This window comes from Serinus canaria, chromosome 13 (genome assembly GCF_022539315.1).
Source record: "Serinus canaria isolate serCan28SL12 chromosome 13, serCan2020, whole genome shotgun sequence".
NCBI lineage: Eukaryota > Metazoa > Chordata > Aves > Passeriformes > Fringillidae > Serinus > Serinus canaria.
Window position 1 is genome coordinate 7324994 of NC_066327.1, and position 20894 is coordinate 7345887.

Below are 20894 nucleotides of genomic sequence, written 5' to 3' on the forward strand. Positions count from 1 at the left end.
TATATTTGGAGGCAGAAAGAACTTATTGCAGAGGCTTGAGTTGATTCAGAGTCACACAACGTAGATGAACATAACACCGTTATGAACAAAATATTTAGAAATAATTTTAAAGCCCCACAAAACAAAAACTTGGCATATAAAACACAGCTTCAGAGTTGCCTTGAGCTGCATTAACTTTTACTGTACAACCCTTTTTCTCTCCCCCTAAGAAAACTGTACATAATATTTGAAGAAAATCAACTCCAGCTCCTTTGCTGGATTAAATCTAACTCCTCTCGGTTGGATTTAATTCATTTTTGTCTAGCAGTGCTTCTCAACTGCTCAGAGCAAGGGCTCCTGGCAGTGTGCAGTGACCTCAGGCTGGGGACAGCAGGGGATGCTCCTGAGTGGGGACACCCTGGTGGGATGCACAGGAGTGCTCTGGGATGGAGAGGCCCCACCTGCTCTCTCCTCTGTGGCCTTGGCAGCGTTTTCATGGAATTTTTCAGCGGTGCCCACGTGGGAGGGGTGGCGGCCGGCCAAGAGCTCGGGCAGAAACAGCCCTGTGGTTAATGATTGACTGGTGAGATAATGCACAGCCCAGCCCACCGTGGGCTGCCTTCCCTCTGCCCTGCTCCGGGCCCTGCTGTGCCCCAGAGCACACAGAGCAGGGCACTGCCAGCCTGGCACTGCCACCCTGCAGCCAGGATGGCCACGGAGCCACGGGACATCCCGGAGCTGAGGGCACAGGTGAGAGAGGGCATGGCCCCTGACACCTGGAGTGCATGGAGAGCTGGCAGGCTGGCACCTGCAGAGGGGACAGGTGACAGAGGAATGGTCTCTGACACCTGGAGTGCATGGAGAGCTGGCAGGCTGGCACCTGCAGAGGGGACAGGTGACAGAGGAATGGCCCCTGACACCTGGAGTGCATGGAGAGCTGGCAGGCTGGCACCTGCAGAGGGGACAGGTGACAGAGGAATGGCCCCTGACACCTGGAGTGCATGGAGAGCTGGCAGGCTGGCACCTGCAGAGGGGACAGGTGACAGAGGAATGGCCCCTGACACCTGGAGTGCATGGAGAGCTGGCAGGCTGGCACCTGCAGAGGCTCTGCTTCACTGGCTGTCAGATCTTCTCTGCTGGGGTGTGGGACCAGAGCACTGGCTCCTGTTTTATAGAGAGCATTCTGGAGGTAGCAAATGGGCACTGTGTGTGCTCACTGGGAACAGCCTGCAGAGCCTGGAGCTGACAGGGAACTGCTCTGTGCAAGGTGTCCCTGCCCATGGCACCCAGGGGGGAACTGGAGGAGCTCTCAGGTACCTTCAACCCAAAGCATTTTGAAGTTCTGTGGTTCTAACAAAACCAAACAACATCTCTCTGTGTGCCTATGTACTGTGTGTGTGTATTTTAGATGCCTGTACCTGGTACATATTGCCTTCAGCAGTTGCTGTCTATTTGCTTTATGCAAGAAAAGAATGAAAAGAACATTCTGGTTACTCTGGTGTTTATATTGTGTTTGTGATAAGTCTGGAGAGGATGATTCTGCTGATCCATGGTCTGTGGGTCAGTGCCTGTGTTTGGGGAGGGATTCAGGGTGATCCCAGTGCAGACCTTTGAGGGCCACAGTGCGTGGTGTCACTCATCTCTCCTGACAAGCAGATTTTCCTTTATCTCAGCAGGGTCCCTTGAGCAGCTGGGGGACACCACAGTGTCCCTGGCCCTCAGAGGGTTTGGTGCAGTTTGTGTGATCCCTGGGTTTGGTGTTTGAGAGGCCCCCAGCCGTGCCAGTGCTTGCGGTGCCAGGCTGGGGGCTCATGGCCCATGGCAGCCACCCACGGGGGGTTTGGGGCTCTCAGCAAGAGAGGAGGTGCAGAGTGTGCCATCCCAACTGGGACCTGGAGCCTCAGCCCAGCCAGGGCCAGGCAGGAGCTGCAGGAATGCTGGACAAGCAGTGTGCAGCTGCTGTGTTTGCTGTCAGTCCTTCCTCCCCACCAGGGCTGCCCCAGCTCTCGGGTGCTCCCACCTGAGGCACCCTCTGTGACAGCCTGGGAACAGAGGGAGGGGCAGGAGGTGTGTTGGAAAATATTAAAACCACATTTTGAAATGTTTAACTCTGGGTCTTAAGCACACATGGTTGTGCCAGGCCACCTGAACTTCAGGGCTTGTCCTTGGGATCTCTGACTGCGAAAAGTGGCATTTTCATAGGGAAATGTGTGAATGTTACCAAGCAATTGAGGACAGAATTGAATTTATAACAGAAAACTTATCTTTGAAATGCCAAAATCATCAGTGTGTTGCAGTGTGTAAGGGACCAACTGCACCCCAGCTGTGGGCAGGCTGGAGTGTCACCTGAGTATAATACAGTCACAGGAGCTCTGCTCTAACCTTGAGTGTACAGACTGTGTGGGTTTTTGTTAAATAAATCAAATCTAGGTCTGTGTTAATGGGTCAGGTAAGGGTCTGGCAGGTAGACATTTTCCCACATGGAATAGCTGCCTTGGTACAAAATGTACTTAGTGGTTCTCCAGCACAGGCAATGTTTGAGGCTAATGGTGAAATGCAGGTTATAGAGGACTGATTTGGGAACTCAGAGGGGAATTTCTGGGTTAAATACAGAAAGGTGGATCTGCAAAAGCTCACACCTTTCTGTTTGGATGGGGACTAGCTGGTATGAAGTGCTCCAGACAGGAAATCACTTGGTGCCTTGCTTGGATGTACCCAGTAAACCCTGCCACTGAAACTGCCACTGCTCTCTGAATTCCCTGATTTCAGAGGTGAACACCTGTCCTGCAGTCACCTGCTTGGGGAAAGTCTCTCACAAAAGCTCTGAGTGCTGCCTTTTCCCAGAACTGAATTAATTTATGCTTCCCCCAGCATTTTTCCTGCCATCTCCTGCCAGTCTTGCAGCGTGTCTGGAGGGAGGCTGGAGGGTGGGTTCAGTTTAGATGCTGAGAAGAAATTCCTCCCTGTGAGGGTGGTGAGGCCCTGGCACAGGGTTCCCAGAGCAGCTGTGGCTGCCCCATCCCTGGAAGTGTCCAGGACCAGGCTGGATGGGGCTTGGAGCACCCTGGGATAGTGGGAGGTGTCCCTGTCCATGGCAGGGGTGGACCTGGGTGATCCTTAAGGGCCCTTCCAGCCCAAACCCTTCTGTGATTCTGTGATGCCCTTTGCAGACCAAGGGTTTGATTTCTGCCCCTAATCCCAATCATCCCCCACCCCAGCACTAAACCTGCTCTCAGTAATTATTGGATATTCCCAGATTATTTTTAACTACTTATCCAGGTTTCATTTTTTGTTGTGGAGACCAGGGATATGTTTAGTGAGATTAAGCACAAACACTAATGAGTTCTGCCCAAACAAAAGCTATGGGAAAACACCGGAATGCAATATTTGCCAAAGGAACAGAGCAGTCTGATGTATTATTTCTGGTATTATTGGTGGTTTCCTCTTGTTCCAGTGGAATGTTCTGTAGTAACTGGGTACTGCATTACTGTCTGCCCCAGCCCAAAGGCAGGCTAAATTATATTGAACATCTGGATGAATTAGACTGAAAACAGACGTCCTCTGGAAAGGAATGGATTCTGTCTCCTATGTCAAACTAACAAAGAGCTAATGGCTATTTTAAAATACCACATTAATTGATATGACATCATAATCCTTGATTTATATACAAGAAAATGGAAGTGCTAATATTGTTTGCCAGTTATATTTTAGACTGCTGCTATGAAAGACTGGAAAAGTTACATGATTTCCTGAGGGTAGTAAGGCATTTAAAAAATTAACTTGTAGTTAGGAGGAGTGCTGAGAAGGTGACAGGCCTGGGCTCTGCCCCTGCTATGGGACTCAAGTGATTTCAGGGTCCTACTGGTGTGGCAGGACAGAACTGGAGTTTGTAAGATGCACTCTGAGGTTCAGGGAGTTGCTTTGTTGGATGAAGCTCCACTTCCACCCCTGTGCTCACTTTCTCTCTGGTTCTCTCATGTCTCCAGCCTCCTCCTCACTTGTGGTCAGTGTTGGGAAGTTGTCCAGGTACCACCAGCTGATTCCTGTGCTCTCAGGGATAATCTAGGTGTGCCAGCTTGGCCATGTCACCCTCTGCTCTGGGAAGGTCTGGTGGGATTCTCTGTCCCATATTTTACCTGGGATTCCCTAGATGGAAATGTAGTGAGGAGAGTGCATTTCTATATCTTCATGAAGTTCATTGCACACAGTCTAAAGCTTGCAAAGTTCAGCAGAAAGCTTCTTTGTAGACCAGAGCATGAACTTTTCAATCCATCTGAAGCCATAATTTAAATTATATAAACACATATATTTATATACATAGATTATATATATATATATAATCCCACTTTATTGAGGTGAACTGGATGCTGCTCCTTCCCCAGTCAGTGCTTCTGGATCCATCCTTGCCTAAAACTGGAGCTGCAGCAGGAATGTTTGTTCTCATTGCAGGTTTGTCTGTGGAAAACAGAACTACAGCGTGCAGAAGTTGGAATCTGCAGTGTTGTTCTGGCAAGGGCTCCAGGACTGCAATGACAGAGCCATCCATACAGCTTCTGAGAATGGTTTTGTATTAGAATAAAGCATAGGTAGGTGCCAGAAAACCACAATTCTTCAAAGAAAAGATGACTTCATGACATTTCCCAGCCAGCCAACCCTCACTAGTGAGTCTGAGTGTCAGCTCTCCCAGAGCTCTGATAAAGCTGGAAAAGCCAAATTCTGATCCAGACAATGATCCAGGGAAACAATGATCCTGGGTTTGGGATGTGTGGCACCTGGTGAAGCTGCCTGTAATAAGCACTTGGGTTTTTCTAATTATAGGCAATTAATAATGAACATGTTTTTAAAGTGTGCTTGCACAGATTGCTAGCCAGCTACCAACTCCCAGGATTCTGAGCTAAAACCATGTCAGTGGAAGGAGATGTTGAATGGATTACCCCTATTTAGAGGCCAGATTCCTCTCTTGTGAGCCTGACTTGCTGCCTAAGCTGTGGGAAGCTCAGTGCAGCCAGGAACAGGTCAGAGGGACTATGAGAATTTTATTTTTCCCTGATGTTTCTTGGACAGCCTTCTGGGAAGCAGTCAGCATGGTAGAAATGAGAAAACATCTTTATTATAGATATTAATTAAATTCTCTTCTATTAATTAGTTAATTTAATTGTATATAGAGTAATTCTAAAGACATATGTTTAAAACAGTGTCATTAGATTTTTTTTTCTTTTTGATTTTTAATACTTTAGAGTCTGTAATTTTTAATGCTCTTGGTGGTGTTTTTGTAGCCTGTAAAAACAGTATGGGGCTACATTTATGGCATCAAATGAACTTGATTAGATTTAAAAAAGAAATAAGGAAAATATGATGACATTAAAAGGGGTGAAATGGAAGTGGGTAGGAAGAAATGCATACATTTGGGATTAAACTGATTTTGGCAAAATCATTTTCTGAGAAGAACAGAGTTAGAAGCAACAGAAACCAAACACTGTTTGGTTTGAACACCAGTGTTTGGTGTTCAATAGAACAGAGACTAATGCTGATGGAAACCAAGAGGAATTTCTGAGGCTGAATAAGGAAAGTCAGGGAATTCAAGGACAATGGAGAGGTATGCAGTGGGTGACTGCTCTGATTAAAAGGTCAGACTCTGCTGGGTGCTCAGAAAAGGTCTCTCACAGGGCTGTGAAGCATTGCCAAACCTGATCTTCCTCATTAATTCCTGGGCCAGAGACTGGGCCACAGCTCTCACCTCCACAAGGGGTTTATTTGGGCCACAGCTTTCCCCAGCCCATAGGCATGTTGGGCAAATGCCAAATGTTCCTGCCCCTCAGTGGGATGTCACTCCTTTGGGAGGGACACCAGGAAGATGTAGGATGGATCCATTCTGGTCCTGTGCCTCCAGCAAAGCTCCCTTGCTGGTCACCAGGGATCTCCCCCTCCTTAGAGAGCCTGTTCTAGCAGGGTGAGGAGGTTCAGGAGGGTTTGTCTATGCCCCTGCACAAAAAAGGGGATATTGAGATGCATTTTATTATTATTATTACTTTCATCCTTCTCTACATTTCCCATGAGACTTAGCTCCAGAAAGCCTCAAGTGTGTATCCATGGGTCTTACTGGAAATGTTAACATTCCTCAAACTATGGTGGAATTTATTTCTGTGCACACAAGGCATAAACCTCCTGTAAATCCCACTTGGGCTCTCCTTTGGGACTCTGGGACACTCTGAGTTCCCTGGCTCCCAGCAGCAGGGTGAGCCTTCCACAGGGCCTGGCAGCCAAATGTGAGGTTTTGTCCTTGGGTCTTGATGTGCAATATCCTTGGTGACCATTACCACCTGCACAACAGCTCTGGAAATTGCCCTAAATGAGAAAAACAGGGATTAGGGTCTTCAGAAATCTTCACAAAATAATCCAGATTAGCCGAAAGTGTGTTTTTTCAGCCAGCCAAAGGCAATATCATCTGCTATGTTTGCCTTCCTGTTAGAAACCCAAAGGTGAACCCCAAGGGGATAAAATTGTTGATTATAGGCTAGAAACACATAATATCAAAGGGAAAGTGTTTATTAAAAAGAAAAGGCAGAGAAAGAGGGAAATGGTGACTTTCAGAGATGCTGGGCAGGCAGGCAATGCCAGCCACACTTCCCTGAATGGAGTGTCCTTCCATTTCCCTCACCCTTTCAACAGTCAGGTCAAAGGGATGGAATCTGGAGACTTCAGACATTTGTCTGGAATTTCTGGATATTTCAGAGCCTGGTCAAAGAAGCAGCTCTTGTTTCCAGCCATCTCATACCTCAGAGAATGCATCCCTGTTGTGCAGGGGAATGGGTTCTGTCCAGGCAGACCTGGGTGCAGACCTGGGACCCTGGGCTAGATCACCACCCATGACCTGCTGAAGGTTTCTGGGATGCCAGAGACTGCACCTGACTTCCCCAGGACTCTGGCCTGTCTAGGCTGCCCTGGGAAAGCCAGGAGGATCCCCTGCTACAGCAAGAGTCTCTCAGGTGATCTCTTGGTAGCAATGAAAGCTCAGGGTCTGGGGAGCAGATGGGTCAGGTGCTGCAGCCTGTGCAACAGACTGGAATCTGAAGAATTTCAGTTAATGTTTACATCCAGAGTTTACCCTTTGATAAGGAACGGGTCATTCACTAATGTGGACATGACATATTATTGGGAGGTTGTCAAGGTGTTTGCTCTGTGTTTTGCACACTTGTTCTCTTCTGGAGAGCACTTGTGTAATGTAGTTTGATCCAGATCAACAGCTGTGGGTTTCCCCTTTATTTTCATGGAGCCATTTGTATAAAAAGGGCAATTGCACAAGAAAAGAGCTAAGAAGGTTTGAACTCTGCTTGTGTTTATTAAGGAAAATTCTCATTCTTGCTTCTGTGATGCAAAGATTGTGTTGGTCACTTCAAGGGAGCTCCACAAGTGCACAAATTATTGCAGACTGTGTCATATGCCAGGGCCATTTTTCCTGGGTTGTTGAGGGCAAATCAGAGGTAGAGAGAATATTTGTGTTTCTGGTGGGTGATGATTTGTTTGGAGTGCAGGTGAATTACAGATCAATTATGGCACCTGGCAAACTCCAAATGAGGTCAAACAAGGCCAAAGTGTAATTTAATAAATCTTGTCTTTCTAAGACAGGAAAGTTGTTCACTGACTGTGGTCTGGAGTCACTAGGTTTTCTCTGTACACGGTTAATTTGCCAGACTTGAGGCTTTGGCATACTGAGCTGGTTGCAAAGAATTCAAGATTGTGCAATGCAAATCACCTTTCCCTAGAACAGAACCAGTTGAAGTGGGTGAAAGTTAAATTAACCTCTGTTTTTAACAATAAAAAACAACAAGCAAACAACTTTGGAACTCAATAGGTTGATAGTGGCTTTATTTCTTCCTTGGGCGTGGAGTGGATATACCTCCCTGCATTCTTACACTGTTACTACACTTCCCTACATCTTCCAGTGGTTTTGTTTCTAATATACTTTATTTTAACATTTTTCTTCTTGCTTCCAGTGGTTTACAATGCAAGCAAGTGGGTCTGGAATGGCAGGTTGTATTCCAGCCTTGCCAGAATGTATCTGAGAGCCAGAGGCAGCGCAGTCCCTGAGGGTGCTCTGCCCCCTCCTCTCTGAGAGCAATAATGTCATTGTTCATGTCAGCTGAGTTTTAAGGACATTCATGGTTTTCTCTTAGGTGGGAAAGAGAGGGCAGTTTCCACACAGTTCTTTGAACACATTGAGATAAATTATTCTGCTGCCAGGGTTTATTTTGAAGAGGAAATATCCTCTTCAAAAGAAATAAGACAAGTTTTCCCTAAGGTGTGTTTCAGTATCAATCAGAGCTCCTTACCTCAGTTTTCTATGATACTGAAATTATATTTCCTATTACTTCTGGTGCCATCATAACAACCTGAGTCAAAAATCCTTCTCTGTATTGCCAACTTCACTGTAAATCCAATGAGGAGCTTGAAACAATGGGGGAAAAGAGATCTTGGGAATGACTGGTGTAGGAAGCCAGGAGAGCACTTCCATTGATAGGCACAAACTAAATCACAGCAGTTACTTGGATTCTAGACATTGCTGTGAAAAGTTAGAGCCAAATTCTCCCTGTAAATCAGGGTGGCTTCATGAGCTTCCATGGAAGTGTGCCAGCAGATCCCAGACAAGGACTTGGCTCCATCTATTTACAGCACATCAGCAAGAGCTGCTTGGAGAGGTTCCACTGGGAGAAAAATTTAATTAAAACAAGGGAGATAAGAGTGACAGAGCAATCTGTCTTCTGGATATCTAGTGGAATTTGGCTCCTGTGGGGTTTGGTCCTGTGCACCCCCAGCACCTCCAGGTCCTGCTGAGCTCTCCTGGGGTCACTGCCATGGGCCAGACCCCCAGGGCACTCCTGGGGAATGGGACTGCCCTGGGATACACCATGGGATCCTCCCACCTGCACTGAGTGTCACTGCAGTCATTCAATGCTTTTTTTCCTCAGCAGGTCCAAAAACTCCAGTGTTTCCCTTTCACCAAGTATCTCAGGTTTTTATTTCTTTAAATTCCTCAACACACCATGGTGAAAAGGATGGGGACTGGCATCACCAGCCACTGATGTTTCCTATTCCCTTTGTGACCCTGTTATTCATGGACAGACAATTAAATTTCTCAACTTTGTTTTAAATCATCTGTAAAGAGGGAGAGAACTCCAGACATTTTTGATGTGGTTTCTTACTAAAATGTTAAAAAACAAGACAAACACCCAGGAAAAAAGCCCAAAAAACCAGCAGGCAAATTACTTTGTGGTGTCAGGCTGTTTTCATTTCCCAGAAACTAGTTAATTTATTTAGTGTGCCCCACCAGTCCAAGTTTCATTTATAGATTAACTTGTGTATTTTGGCTCCTATCCATCTCTTCCTTTGGCTCAAAATGAATGATACCAGGACTGTCTTTGAAACAAGGCAGGAATGTGATTTTTTTTTTCTTTTTATTAAAGAGAAACATCACTCTGAAATCTCTCTTTCTGCCAGCTTTCTGAGGTTCCACCACAGAAATATGATATTGGGAATGGCAGATTAGTGTCTGGTGAGTTCCACCTGTATGAATAAATCAGACATGTGATATTCTGGAGGGATCTGGACCCAGTTTGTGTCTCCTCAGAAGGCCTTTTACTGGAGCAGCTTGTTGGTGAAGCTTTTCAAGATTGTTTGTTTGCTTTCTTTTAATAACTGATCAGTTTCTAGAGCTGGTTTAAATGAGAATCACTCAACAAGGCTGCTGGTTAGCACCACTCTGGGGCCAGGTTCAGTCTTTTATTTGGGTTCCTCCTGCCTGGGAGCAGGTCAGGGGGTTTGGGGGTGGCAGAGGGATGAGAGGGTCAGTGTTGGTGTGACAATCTCCTGCTTGTCTTCTCCTGTCCCATTGGGTTTCTGCTCATGGAGATCCATTTGTTAAGCTAAGCCCATGGGCATCAGGCACAGCAGTCAGAGAGCAGCTGTCAAGTGCTGCTGATAAACACAAGCTGTTTTCCAGACTCTGCAAAAGCTCTGTGTTTGTCATACATGAACTCTGTGCTGGTGCTTTTTCCTGGTCCATTTGGGGCTTTGCAGCGAGTTCTGAGCTGCAGCCATGAATATCTGGCCATCTTTTAAAATCTGTGACTTGGGACTGTCAGCAGAATGTCTCATCAAGATGCTCTGTCAGTCTCAAGCACCTTTTTCTAGGACTCTGGGAAAGGTTTTCCAAGATGTGCCAGGAGAATCATCCCACTGAGTCTTTTTCACACATTTCTCTTTCTTTTTAGGTTCTTTTAGACGTTATTGGAATGTAACTGTAGAGAAAAATGTTCATTTCTAACAGCTCGATCGTGGACTTTTAATCAGACTTGGATTTCTGGAAATGCTACAACATGACTTCAGCTGGGAATGAGGTAGAAAGATGGACTCTCAGGCAAGGTGGCAGAGCTGGGAAGCTGGTGGAGCCTGTGGCCTCTCCTGAAAGTGATCATCTTTTGTCAGTGAAGTCAGTCAGCAGCATGGACCATCTGTTGCACCTCCCTGGCAGGGCAGACTCTGCTTACAGCTCTTTCTCAGGAGGATCAAACGTCCCAGAGTACCCCACAGCATCGTGCCACAGTGAATGCTTCTGTGTGCCTCCAGAGCAGGCCCCCTACATGGACTCAGAATATGTGACAGGAATTTATAACCTCAGTGCTGCCCACTCTGCCCCCAGGTCCCCCCAGCCATCCAAGGCACCAGAGCTGAGCAGCCCCAACAGCTCCCATAGCTGTGGAGTTACTCCTGCCCAAAGGAGTTCAAATCAGGGCCCTGCAGCCCTGGCAGCAGCTCTGCTGTGCCCTCCCGTGTGCCCTGGGAGCTGCAGCATCACTAGCAGGCTCTTGGAGATGCCAGGAGAGAGAAAGGGCTCTGCAGGGCACACCGAGGGCAGCGTGCAGCCAGCCCCTGGTGTGCAGCACAGCCAGCCAGCAGGCAGGGAGCGACCACGGAGCCAGCACTGGGATGCACTCACAGAGCAAGGTGTAGGGCCTCCCAGGGAAAAGCCTCTGGAAAACAAGGGCCTTCCTTCTGATTTTACAAAGGTGTCCAAAGTTCAGCCATTAAAGACAGAGGGAAATGGAGAGTGGAGCCCATCACAACAACCTACAAAGAGAAGCAATCCACACGTTTTCAGGAGACCTTCTTCATTCATTTTTCAGGAATATTTGAAGACAGACTCTGCTGTGAATGTCCCCAAAATACTTTCTGCATATAATTCAGGTCATGGTAACAAAATTCCCAAAGAGATGAACTGCAGATCCTATCACCAAGCACATTCCAAGCCCAGTGCTGTTAATGATACACGGGAAGTCAAACAGTGTCCCAGGGGTGTGTGCAAGCCAGGTGCCAGAGAAGCAGCTCTGCCAAGCACTGTGCCAGGGCCCAGCCAGAGGAAAGAGTCCTTGCCCTGTGCTCAGGGCCCACTCCATGCTGAGTGGCATTCAGACATGGATCAGGATGTCTTTGAGGACAGCTCAGAATTAAAATATATGGAGAATGCTCTTCTAAATAAAACTGCTTCCAGGAAGCTGAACAGTTATGCAGACAAAAATCAGTGCTATGACTCTGAAGGAAAAATCATCAGCAATATTAGGGAGCCAGTCCCAAGCCAGCAAAACAAAGTGCAGAGATCAGCACTGTCCTGCAGCTGCAATGCTGTGGAAGTGGAGCACCCTCAGAGTGAGGAGCTGGGTCAGGGAAGGAGGCAGTGCTGTGATGGCACAGGCCAAAGGGCTTTTTCCAGACCAAGGGAAGAGTCCACATCTCAGTCATTCCATGAAGTCCAGAAAGGAAAGCAGGGTAACAGCAGCAGTCCCGACCTCAGCAGGTGTGTGGAGCAAGAGGAGCCTCCTGTTCAGAAACAGCAGCCTGCATTTCAAACCCAGCTCTCCAGACAGCTTCGGGAGGACCCTGCTGGGGAACAAATAACCAGGCAGGCAACTCCCATGCTTTACTATCTGTCTGCAGGGAAAACCACCCATGTCCAGCACCCCAGCAAGGACTCCAGGAGCTCAGCAAAGGAAATTCCATCAAGCAGCTGTGCTGCCTCAGCAGAGTGTCTAGAGATACAAAGAGAAGGCCATCAGCTTCAGAGGAGCAGCCACCACCAGCAGCACAGTGCTGATGATCTCCAGCTTCAGAACAAAGATCTCATCTTGAGGAGTCCTGCCTCATTCACAGAGGAGAGTTTCCAGAATGACTACATAGAGAAACTTAAAGTGGCTCAGAAAAAGGTTCTCAAAGAAACCTCCTTTAAAAGGAAAGACTTACAGATGAGTTTGCCTGTCAGACTGAGACAGAAATCCTCTAAAAGGCCATCAGTTGAACACCTTCGGTCTTTGTCGTTATCCAGTGCAAGTGAGGATGCCAAACCTGTTCCTTGCTCCCCTTCTCATCTAGAATCCTTGGAAAGTTTCAATAGAAATGAAGAAATAAGGAGGCCACAAAAAGGTCAAGCAGGGGGAAGGAAAAGGGTAACCCAAGAACAAAAGAAACTCTGCTACTCTGAGCCTGAGAAGCTCAATCACCTAATGGATAAGGAAGTACCATGGAGTCAAGTCAGGGATGAAACCACTGAGCAAGGTACAGTGGCATCCAGGAGAAGGGATCTGGAGAACAGAGGAAAAGCATTTTCCAGTTCAAATGTCTCCAGGACAGAGCTGAAACAAATCCAGCACAGTGCACTGATCAAATACATGGAACGAAAGATCAGTCAAAGACCAGGGGGGTCACAACACCTCCCTCTGCATAAACCAGCCCTGCAGGAGAGGCTGTCAAATCCCAAAGGTCCTCCTGGCCAGATTTCCAACCCAGGTGGAAGCAGAAAGATGCAAAATGATGAGGTTTTCTGCCAACTTCTCTCTGAACAGAAATCACCAGATGTTTTTCCTCCTTTGCCTTTTGCTCCCCCACTGAACATGAGCAGCAGGTGTGATCCCAACCAAGGGGATGGGAGCTGTACCAGCAAGTGTCCATCTGCTGAAAGTCTCCCACAGACAGGGGGTTCTGCATCTGGGAGAGCTCCTGAGAGACCCAAATCCACTCCTTCTTCCACACAGGTAAGACACCAGTACCTGAAGGGGCCATAAAGAAAGTCAAGGTACTCTGGCACTTGAAGATGCATTTGCAGAGAGCAAGTGCTGTATACAGGATGAGGCTGTTTGTGCTCCAGCAGTCTCTGTTGTTAATGACAGCAAATTCATTAGAGCCCTACCCCAGAAAAGGTCATTATAGGGAGAATTTTATAAATGGCCAACGTTTTACTTGATAGACAGTAGCTGCCAATATTGTTGAGGAGAATAAAGAAGATAAAGGGCCAAAAAAATAAATAATTAAACATACCACTAAAATTACCTTACTGAAGAGACTGACAGACTTCCACCAATGCTGAATTTCTGAATTGTTATGACAGTAGAGGTATCTTTTGTTGGCACCTGTTTTTTGGTTTTCTAGGGGAAAAAATTGATGCTCCCTAGGAAGAGCGTAATTTAATTAATAAAAAAGAGGTAGACAAAAACACCCCCAAAGATTAAAAAAAAAAAAACAAACAAAACCCAAAGCTTTCCCCCTAGAAAAAACAACAACAACCAATCAAAAAACCACAGGAAAATAAAAAAGACAAATGAAAAAGCACAAACCTCAGTGAACCTACTTGGAGCTCTACCATCAGCTTCCCCTTCTGGGGATAACAGACATGGGAGTAAAATTAAGCAGCTGCCTCGCCTGAAGTGCTGGCTGCCCCAGTGTGCTGTTTTCCCTTCCAGGACCCATGCAGATGTGCCAGATGTGCAGCAGCCCCGTGCCGGCGCCGTGGGAGCTGCCCCGGCACCTCCAGGTAAGGCACAGCCCATGTCCCAAGGTGGGACCCCAGCGCTGCTCCCGCCTTCTCTCTCGGGACCCTTCCCTGTCCATGTGGGAATATTCCCCCTGCTCTCCGGGTCAGCCTTTAAAATCCCTTCCACCGCGGGAAGTGAAGCGCCAGGAGCCCCGAGCAGCTCCAGCAGATCCCCGGGATCACAGCTCCCTCCTCCGAGCCTGGAGAAAACAGCATTCCAGCAGCCCGGAGGTGCCCAGTCCTGGGGAATATGTGCGATCAGGACTGCTGCAGTAGGGGATTTTGGTGTGCTTTTTCAAAGGAAAAAATAACGGTGCCATTTGCACATCACTAATTAGGAAGTTTGTGCTTTAACTCTCCACATTTGCTTTGCTAGTTTGGGGAGCACCAAGGGAGATAAACATCTCAAATCTGTCTTAGCAAGGCAGTGATGTTGACTCTTCTGTAGTAAAAGAATTCCCACTATTTCAAAAATACCCCGGTGGTTTCTGGACGTTTGAATGGCTTATGGAAAAAAAAAAAAAAAAAAGGAATTAAATTTTTTCTTAAATTTCTTAGTTTAGCAGGTTAGCATAAAAGTAACTGAAAGTTCCAGACAGAACCATAACATCACAAACATTTGATCGTAGCTCTTAAACAGTCTGCAAAAAATCTGTTATAGGAGGGAATGTCTCAAATGTCTTCTTCCTTACAGTTTCCATGATCCTGAGAAAGATGGACCCAAGAGCCATGAACATATTGACATAACTGGATGTGGGTGTGGTCAGGATAAAAAGGAGCAGAGTCCTGAAACCCCCATTCCTGTCCCAAGAGATGGAAGCAAGGAGGGTGCTGGAGTGGAGGAGGAATGCAGAACTCAGTCTGTGGGTGGGAATGCTGCACTCAAGCATCCAGAGCAGCAGCAGCCTGCAACTTCTCCAGAGCAGGGAATGCATCTGCACACAGCACCAGCTCAGCCTCACCAAGGACACAACCATCCAGCCAAAGGTCTCCTTGCCCAGGAGACATCCATGCACAGCAGCCACGGTGGTGTTCCCCTGGAGGGAGACACACACCTGCCCCGGAGGAGGCTGCAGCAGAAGCAGGACCAGCGGTACCAGGAGCTCGCTCTGGAGATCATTGCCAAAGACAGCTCTCTGGTGGACATTCTCATGCCTCAGCCTCTTAGAAAAACTGCCCTGGACCTGATGGAGGGTTTGTTTCCTGTTAACATTTCCATGCTGGATAAATCACGCAGGAAAAGGGGAAAGGCACAGCGTGTGCAGGAGAATGAGTAAGTAGACAAAGCCAATTATCCAGCACTTTGGTCTATTTTCATGTAGAGATACTACACATACCAGTATGAGAGGTGTAAGGTGAACTTGAGCACATTTTTGTTTAGTTAGAAAAACATTGCTTTCTGATTTAAATACCAAGAAATGTCTGAGGCTAAGGGTATATAATGGAAGAAAGTGGTTCAGTGGTTCCTTATTAAAGGGACTCTGACAGACCTAGACTGCAAATCTTTTGCTCTATATCTTCTAAAAAATTAGATCATCTCCTGTGGTGAGAAGAAAGGAGAGTGATCCTGAAGTCAAGATGGATAAAACCATTAATTCAGTGTTAGTGAAGAAAAGTGTGTTTGCTTTGGGTATTTATTTTCTGTTCCAATAGCAAGAAAAGTCATGGAGATGGACCAGAAGAATGCCCAAAATCTGAACATGAAACCAAGCAAAGGAGCAAATATCCTGCCTCTATGAGAAACAAAGTCTTGAAGTGGAACAGAGACAGCACAAATGAGCTAGATGACATCACATCTAAGAAGGTATGTAGATAACCATCACAGGAACCACTGTTTTTCCATCATGACACAGAAAATCTTATTAATGTCATTATTACTATGGATATTTTTGTCCCAATAACAGTTCACAGGTAGCTTTGAATCAATTTTTGCCAGTAGGTGAAGTCCTGGAAAATTGGCATATTGATCATAAGTGGTGGTATTTAAATCCTGCCTGATTTGACTCAGATCTCTCATCTCTCATCATTAAAGGTCTCCTTGCACAGCCAGCTCCTGTGCAGCAGCAGCAAACTCCCAATTTATCACTCAAATCTAATCTCAAAATCTGTAAAATAAATTAGAACTGGCAGCTTAAATAAGAAATATTCTTTACTCTGAGAGCTGGCAGCAGCTTTGGCACATTCCAGTGCCCAATTAACTCCATACATGCAGAGAATGGGGGGCACAGCTGGACAGTGACAGAAGTATGGAGCTTGGAAGGGTGACTATGTAGCTTGGCACAGTTAAGTGGGTTTTCCCCTGGCCATGCTCCACCTCAGGTATGACATCTGCCTTCCTGAGGCTCCTCCTGCTGTGCACATTACCTGCTGTCTTACTGCTGCTCCTGTTCATGGTGGCATTGTCCAACTCCCAAAGAACTGAGGGGTGTGCTCCCACTCAAGTCTTGAGGCCTTTTTTCATATAATTTCATCTGAAACAACCTCCTCTGATTACTTTTCTACACAGGCACCGTGGCCTGCTTGAACTGCCCATGGAACTGACTTTTTCTGTGCACGTGATAAGAGAAATTCCAATCAGTTCTTCTAAAGCTTGGTACAGAGCTGGGACTTCATGCTCATGTCTTAGAACAACAACTCTGTGTAATCATGTTGTAATCTTTACTGCAGTTCCCTTTTGACTGATTGGAAGCTCTCTGAGCCAGAAAATATATCACCAGCTAAGGTGATTACCAGTAATTTGCTTTTCAGAGTTTGAGAATTAAGTACAGCTTAGAAAATACTGCTGCTTTTTTCCCCCTTTTTTCTTTCCTGTAGCTTAAAATTATTTTAAAAGTCAAAAATTTGGCAAGACAATGTGAAGAAAATCCATTCTCTAGAACTGATACGGATTCTCTCTGGCAGTAACAGTTCCTGTGATTTTTTATTTTTTCTTTTTGCAGCTGGAACTCATGGCCAGTCTCCAATCCAGGCTGCAGGCGCTGTGGGAGGAGCAGGAGCTGGTTCTCCTGGAAGTCAGGGAATGTGCCAAGTGGGGTGAGGAGCTGGAGGTGCTGGTGAGGGACCTCTGCAAGCCCCAGGAGTTTGAGCGCTACCTGATGTTCATTGGGGACCTGGAGAAGGTGCTGAGCCTCCTGCTCTGCTTGTCCAGCCGCCTGGCCCGGGTCCAGAATGCCCTCAGCAGGATGGATGGCAACACAGAGCCTGAGGAGAAGGTGAGATGTCTGAACCAGGACATTCCTCTGACTGCCCTGGAGGACCTGAGACCCTGGCAGGGAGTAAAGGCACCTGTGCCTTCAATTTTAATCCATGCAAACAATTACCAACTTTGTACAAAGAGTTACAAGCCACAAGGGTTTGAATAGAATGACAGTGAATTTACCACAGTGAATTTACCACATAATTTCAACTCTTGCAAAGTCTCCTTTTTGCTGAAGAAGAAAAGCCAAATTTATCCCAAGAATTATGCTTTCCTGCTATGCTTATTGCTCTTAAACATGTTTTTATCAACACAATACCTGCTGTTATCTCTCTTTTGGAAATTGGAAAAGCATAGAGTTAGAATAACTGGGATTTTTTGGAGCTGTGTTGCTGCTGACCTGTATCCCTGGAGGTTCCTCATAGTTCACACACAGAATAGCACTAAAACAGTCCTCTCATGCACTGTGACATAGAGAGCCAGGATTCATCTCTTCCAAAATGCCAGTTGTGCTAATGTGAATAATTTTAAACAGTATTTCATAATTACTTTCACTTTATGGTAGGCAGGAAGGGTGTTGTTTCTCTGGTATTACATTCAAATTCTTCATAGGAAACACATTTAAATAATTTATTCAAATATTTGAATAAAATGCCTAATAAGGACTTGGTTAAGTGCCAACATTTTTAACAACCATCTCTCACTGACTGCATTTGCCCTCATGCCAGCAAAAACAGCAGTCTCAATCTTTTACTCCATTTTTAGGGTGTCAGCAGTGACCATTGCTCTGTGCTCTATTTATGGACACTGTCCTGAAACAGAACATTTTTCAGCAGTGTCATCCCCATGAAAATTATTACAGCTGAATAAGAGTTAGCTAAAGGTGAAAGGTACAAAAATCCTGTAGAACAAGCAAGGCCCAACTCTTTAAAAGAAGCCTTTGATGAACAGATCACAGTTCTTTTATCACACTGATGCCTTTCTGTGGTCTTAAAACTTTGACAGCCAGGCACAGTTAAGATATAAAAGGTTTTTACCTTGGTATTTAATAAGGATCTTTGTGGTGGCCCACTTTGCTAAGGTGGAATGCACTGCAATGCACACACATGATAGATGGCACATACCATTTATAGACCTTACAAATTAGCATATCTAACTAAGATACCCCAGTGAGAGGCTTGGAGGAATGGCATGGTCTCCCCCATCCCAAGGAATTCCCCCCTGGATGGGCTAAATCTTAGTTACAGGATATGTTCTGGAGAGCACCTTGGCTTCCCAAGACAGTGGAGGGTTTTCTCACCTCCAGCCGTGAGGGCTCCGGGGTGTTTGGTCTCCTGGTCTAACAGAATGCCAGGACTGTGCTAAATTATCAGACTTAAGGAATTACAAGAATGCATGCTAAGAGTACTGAGGATATATAAAGGTATACAAAAGAAAAGGCAAAAAATCATCTTGGCATCAGCATGGACCTTTTAATAGGAGCCACTGTATCTTTTTAATATGATAGTGGCACTCTGGCCACATGCAACACACAAAACACAAAGATACATACCTTAAAGACCTTCTAATTGAATGAAGATTGTTACAGAATACTTTCAAAGGACCAGAATGTTAAGTGTATTGATTTTTTTTCATGAGGGCAGCATAGGAGAAGTGAGCCTTGATGGCATTTACCCTGTCTTTACCTTACAAGCCACAAGAATGAGTAATTCAGTCGAGAAAAATACTCGGGTGGAACACAAAGCCCACAAGAGGAAGTAATTAAATTAAATTGACTGTGGCTTCCAAATGAAGAAGCAGAGCCTGCCAGGAGTGATGGGTTCTCATGGTGTGTGCTTTGTTTTTTATCCCGTTAGCAATCGCTGGATGAACGGCACAAGCTCTTGTCTCGACAGCGGGAAGATGCAAAGGACCTGAAGGAGAATCTGGACAGGAGGGAACGTGTGGTCTCTGGAATCCTTGCCAAATACCTGACAGAGCAGCAGCTCCAGGACTATCAGCACTTTGTTCAAGTCAAGACCTCCTTGCTGATTGAACAGAAGGACCTCGAAGAGCAGATTAAATTTTTTGAAGAACAATTAGAAAATCTTGAGCAAAGCATCCCCATCTGACACTTTTATCTGACACAGACATTTTTATAAGTTATATATGATGTTTCCCTGGAAATCCACAGGCACTCTCATCACAGGGCTCAGTTTGGTGGATTCTCCCAATCCTTTTTGTGCCACGGCCCTGACAAGTGTTCAGATGCTCTGGGATGCTGCAGGCACACTCTGGATGTGCCCTTCACTTGGACAGGCCAGCTGGCAGCATCTCACAGTGTGTAACAAACTGCCTCATGGACATGACTGATAGGATTCATTGCTCCTATTAACTGAATGTGTATTTCCCCTTCCTCTTGTCCGTCCATCTGTTTCCAGATTGACATCATCTCAATAAAAGAACCATACAAATATTTGCCTCTGTGGGTGGGCTGAGTGTTTGAAATGAAAAATTATGTGGGTGTTCAGATTTGAATTGGTGATTGCACAAAGCCATAGGAAATGTTATGGACCATTTCAGTAAAACTCCTGCACTCATTTCTACTGTTTATATGTGTGACACAGTAAAAATACACTGTAATGAAAGAAAATAATTACTTCCTTTCTTGGCAGTTGTCACCCATGAGTCTTTCCTGGCTCTGTGTAATCCTGGAAGGCTGCTCAGAGGAGGTCAGAAAAAGGGTGATCTTCACTGACATCAAAGAGCCAATTAGTGATGTAGACAGTTTAAATGAACAGTTTTATGAATCACAAACTCTGAGCTTATTCCTGCACAGTCATTTGCAAAGGCCTTCCTGTGCTTTTGAAGAATTTATTTTTCAAGCAGCACCTTCAGGGGGTTGTTTTTAGGTAGTTTTCAATTGTCAGCATGCACAAAAAGCCTGAACATGTGGGGGAAAGCTCTGCTGCAGACTGGGCCAGGAAGAGCCAGTGGAAGAAATTATTCAGTTTCAATGAGACTTTATATAAATCCCTTGGAAAAACTCTTTTAAGCCAGTGTTTGTATTGAGTCAAACCAGTGATGTTGCTGTATTTAAAATCTCACTGGGTTTTGTTTGCAAAAATTCAGTGAGAACAATATTCAGCCTCAACTACATACCTAGACCATGAATAAGGCAGCCACTAATTAAACTCAGGTTTCTTCCACAGCCAAAACAGATGTTCATTGTGTCATGATGCTGGGCTTTACCAAGAAGTGTTTTACTAGTGGTGTGTGTCCTGGCCACAGAAGTATCCCCACCACTGAGAGAAGCTGTCCTGCTCCTGGAATTGTATGTCACTGGCACAAGAGCTCTGGGACCACAGTGACCAAGCTGCCACATGTACTGTGTTTGTCTGAATACCTGAGGGAAAATGGCCAGACACTGTAGAGCCTGTGAGTAATCTGCACAGTGGTTCTCAGAAGGTCATAAATACAGGCTTTGGATCCATAAATCAGAAAGCTGCCTTTTGAAAATGGCCTTTCAAATAACAGAAGCAATGTTAATGGAGTCAGTGGAGAATTTATAAAATACAAGCAATGTTAAATGAGCTGTTTACATGGTTTGAGAAGCCTGACTTGAAGGTGCACTATTCTTATTATTCCTAGTTGAGGGAAAACCAGCTGATTGGAAATAGGTGTTTTGTAATTGAAGCTAATGCTTGGTTTTAAGGGGAAAAATGGGTCTGCCCTCTTTAGCTTATCTTCTTAGGGCATTGTGCCATGGGGAGGGCAATTGCTACCCCTTCCACAACTGGCACTCACATGTATGCTTCAAAGAGCAATAATTAAAAATAACTTTGACTCTGTTAAATAAAAAAAAGGTTCCTTGGTACATTGTTA

At 45.7% G+C, this 20894-nt stretch overlaps 1 protein-coding gene across 5 annotated transcripts; it reads left to right on the forward strand.

Annotated features, from left to right (window-relative positions):
* Window positions 1-600: 600 nt before the first annotated feature.
* LOC103817463 (protein Shroom1) lies at window positions 601-19485 on the forward strand. Of its 5 annotated transcripts, none has more exons than XM_018915341.3 (9): window positions 601-729; window positions 4429-4565; window positions 9441-9529; window positions 10248-13058; window positions 13764-13834; window positions 14529-15107; window positions 15488-15638; window positions 16774-17046; window positions 18887-19485. In XM_018915341.3, exons 4-9 carry the CDS (start codon window positions 10353-10355, stop codon window positions 19139-19141), a joined length of 4035 nt encoding a protein of 1344 aa, XP_018770886.3. In that variant the 5' UTR covers window positions 601-729; window positions 4429-4565; window positions 9441-9529; window positions 10248-10352; the 3' UTR covers window positions 19142-19485. The 5 variants fall into 5 exon arrangements, with proteins under 5 accessions (XP_018770886.3, XP_030085216.2, XP_018770884.3 ...); XM_030229356.2 differs by having other exon boundaries at window positions 9475-9529; XM_018915339.3 differs by lacking the exon at window positions 9441-9529.
* Window positions 19486-20894: the final 1409 nt, after the last annotated feature.